Source organism: Pelmatolapia mariae, linkage group LG20 (genome assembly GCF_036321145.2).
Source record: "Pelmatolapia mariae isolate MD_Pm_ZW linkage group LG20, Pm_UMD_F_2, whole genome shotgun sequence".
In the NCBI taxonomy this organism is placed as follows: Eukaryota; Metazoa; Chordata; class Actinopteri; order Cichliformes; family Cichlidae; genus Pelmatolapia; species Pelmatolapia mariae.
Window position 1 is genome coordinate 35,419,691 of NC_086244.1, and position 3,807 is coordinate 35,423,497.

At 42.3% G+C, this 3,807-nt stretch overlaps 1 protein-coding gene across 1 annotated transcript; it reads right to left on the reverse strand.

Annotated features, from left to right (window-relative positions):
- Window positions 1-1,103: 1,103 nt before the first annotated feature.
- Window positions 1,104-2,615, reverse strand: rassf11 (Ras association domain family member 11). The gene is made up of 2 exons (XM_063463262.1): window positions 2,513-2,615; window positions 1,104-2,422 (listed from the first exon to the last, which is right to left on the reverse strand). Exons 1-2 carry the CDS (start codon window positions 2,613-2,615, stop codon window positions 1,104-1,106), a joined length of 1,422 nt encoding a protein of 473 aa, XP_063319332.1.
- Between the last annotated feature and the right edge of the window lie 1,192 nt (window positions 2,616-3,807).

The window sequence follows — 3,807 nt, forward strand, 5'->3', positions numbered from 1 at the left end:
CGAGCTGTTCTGTTTTCTTTTCAGAGGAAGCCTGTAGGTGTTCTTTGAGACTGAATAAAACAACTTGAAAGCAAAATAAATGTTTGTGAAGTTCATTTTATTATATAGAGCAGTTTGTCTGACATTGGCTAGTGGTGAGAGAGAAAGACATGCATAAGTAATCAGTTAATAAAACTACATTTGATAAACCATGTTTTATATTCAGTGTGGTCTTTGATTCCACTATCAGCTGTTGTAGCCTGGTGATGTCTGTAAAATCTCAGAACGGTTGCATTTGATGAAGAGGGAAGTCAGTTTAAATATTTGAGGGAAAAAATGGTCAAGATGTCACACCAACACAGCTACAAATGAGGGAGAAATAAGACATCGATGTATTTGTGGTGCTACGTTCCCTGTAGTGAGTGGAAAATAATTTGATCACTGCACTTTTCCACATCTGCCAGTAAGAATGACCAAAGGTCCACAAAGCCATGTTTTTCACTAAATCTAAGTCTGTAAATGTTGTTTGTATAGATTTTAAGATGCTGGTAGGACAGTCCAACTAGGTACAATATTAAGACTGTCTTGAGGGCAAAAAGCAACAAGGTATCTGCATTCTGATATTAAACAGCAGTTGCAACAAAAGCAGCATTGTCATGCCGTGTGGGTACACTGACAGCTGATGGTGAGGATAAATTCATAGAGGAAGCTTAAAGCTTTCAGTCTAGTCCTACACGTCAAATCAGTTTTCAGTTTGGCTTGTTTGAATATTATGACCAAGTCAGTATAATTATTCATTGGTGCACTAGAGCAGGTTGAAGAATGAAAAACACTTCAGATGTGCTAAAATACAGAGGAAGTCAAATGTGAAATAAAACTAATGGTCTCTTCCTTTCTTTTAATTTCAGCTCCTTCTTTCTCTTAAATTAATAAGGACCAGTTTTTTTTTAATGATCTGTTTAATAATTTTGAACCCACTGAAGGTAAATAAACTGAGGAACAATTAAAGTTCAACAATACATGCTGACGGGCTTTATCCCAGCCCAGAACATGCAGTAAGCACTGGTAATAAATTTAGAATGGAAAGTGTGAAGGATCATTGTCTTAACGCCAGGACATTGATTCTAAACCTTGGTACTGCTCAAATATATAGTGAGCTCAGAGCGGTGAATCACCTTCTGAGTCTGCGATTGAGATCTATGGGCTTCTGACCAGCGTGTCCACCACTCCCTTAGCTCGGTGGGTCCAGTGGGCCGCCGCTCCTTTATTTGGTTTGGATGAACTAGAGCGTGAGGATGGCTGGCGTCTTCTCTGGGCAAGAACTTCCTGTTGACATTTACACTCCCATCTGCACTGGACTGCTCCAGATTGCCATCCTGGGCCGAAGCGGCGTGAATTTCACTGGCACAATTTGAGCTGAGTTTTGAAGCCGTCTCAGAATCTTCTTGAGCGGCACCTCTGAAAAAATCAAGCCGCTGCATTTTGCACTTGTACTCCTCCAGTTTAGCCTTGCACTCCACGGCCTTCGCTCTCATCTCGAGGAACTGATACTGCAAATCCTTCTCGTAACCTTCCTCTGATTGTAACTCGTTTTCCCAAAACCTGATCTGCTCCATCTCTTCTTCCACTATCCTCTCTTGTGCTTGCTGTTCAGCGATTCTGGCCCTTTGACGTTCCTCGAGGTCAAAAATCTGCCTGTCTATACGTGTTATCTGGGCCTGTAGATCCTGCAAGGACTTGAGCTGACATATTATGGTTTCTCTGAGAGTATTTTTCTCCTCAGTCCTGGCAGCAGTTGAACCACACAGGTTGGATTTTGCCTCATTTGTTTTTTTAGAGTGTTTGCTTTCTTTACCCCTTGTCTGATTTCCTATGCAGCAGGAGGTTTGATGGTCCAGTTCTGACTTCAAAGCTTTTTGACCTTTCCCTTTGCCTTTGCTAATGCTACCAGAGTTATCTTTTTCCACAGTGAGTGAGAAATCCAAAGAGATGCGGTTCCTTTTATCCGACTTACTGCTTTCCTTATCATGGGCAGTGCTATAGACCTTTCCTTTCCCCAGACTTTCCAGCCAGTCCCAGGCCTCCTCCATGAGTGTCAGAGACTTTCTTTTAGGCCTTTTCAGGTCTTCTTGCTTCTTCTCACCTTCTTCCCTTAAGCAGGATAACATTGGCAAGCTTTGGCGATGCAGGCTCAGGGAGCCACTACTCCTCCTCATTCTGGAACCTACATCTTTCTTCCTTAATGGCGGACAGGGTTGATATCGTCCTACTTTTGCTTTGCCCATTTCATCCAAAACAGATGCTCCTCTGTGGAATAGACTGAGCTGGACCTCCTTGGACTGCTCACCGTACCTCTCCAGGGTCTCCAGAAGATGTTCCTCGGGTGTCATGCACCGCTCAAAGTCTTTAAATTTCTCCCGTAACGTGTAGCGCCCGGGTTGACCTAAAGAACAAGCAAAGAATGAGGATTCGTCAGCATATCAAAATAACCTTTATCACCAAGTAGAAAATGTCCAGCATGCTGTGTACGCACCCAATGCTTGAGCCAGCACTAGGACCACTTCTTGGCATGTTGTTTCCCTTGTTACTCCACATACCACCCGTGGGATACCATCCACAAAAACCTTCACTTCCATTCTGTCCAGTCTGTGATCTGCCCACACAAAAAAAAGAGAAGAGATTAAAAGCGTGTGGCACACTGACCAGAGTATCCTGTTGTCTGTGTTAGGGGAAGTGGTGGAGACAGCTAAATAACCCTCATTAACATTCACTGTAATCTGTCTGCCCATCATGTGTTAGTCAAGCCTCAGGGCTTTGGAGAGCGTGACAAAATAGCAGAGTTACGCACCACGGTGAATAAAATGGCAAACAGTGTAGATACCTTTCTTTTATGCCTTTTCTTTCAGGATAGCAGAAAGAGTAAAATAAGAAAGATGATGGGGGTGAGGGGTGCGGAATAGCACATGGATCAGTATTAGTACATTCCCACAATGTCAGTTGTTTCAGTGCTATTTAGAATCTCAAACCATAACACAGGGACACAAACCCCAAAACATGTACGTTACACCTGTATCTATGCACACTTATCTGGCTGGTGATCAGGCAGAAAAGCACTCAGACTTTATCCAGTGGCCCAAACAACTCAATCTCTACTGTCATGGTCTACTCGCTGGCGGTCATTCAGAAATAGCTGATCAACATTTGCTACTAAGGATGAAATCCATCAAAGCACCCTGATATTTGATATTTCAGATTTTTCTTTTCCTTTCTATCTTTAAAAAAAGAAAGGACTTCAGATATCCAGGAAGAGGATTCCCATCGCAGGAAAAGGCTTCTGCGTGCAGTTAAGGAGTTGAAGGCATTTACACTGGTATGCCGTGCTCTGGTCACCCACAGATGTCTCTATGGAGAGATGGTGGGGCTCAAATCTGTATTATATCAGAAACTGCCTTGGGAATATGAGTCCCAGAAAGTTAATTTGGGGTAGTAGCAAAACGTGTCTCTTATTGCATGTATGTTAGAGTCTATAACATTTTGAAGTAGGTTGCATGCAGTGAGTTACACTGATTAAGAATAAACCCAGTGCACAGGGGTGGGCTACTAAAGTTTCAGCTTAAGTGATTCATTTATTGGTAGTAGAAGGTCATGGGGTAGAAGTCATTAGTTTAGTAGAGTCAGCTGGCATGGACTTTGTAAAATCTTGCTAGGATTTGGAGGGCTTAGAAGGTCCTGTAATAGGAAACATCTTAAAAATAATAAGAATTATTATTATATAGACTAAATGTGGTGTCAAAACAAGCAACTGATCCATCTAAGCAAGTCTTTCAA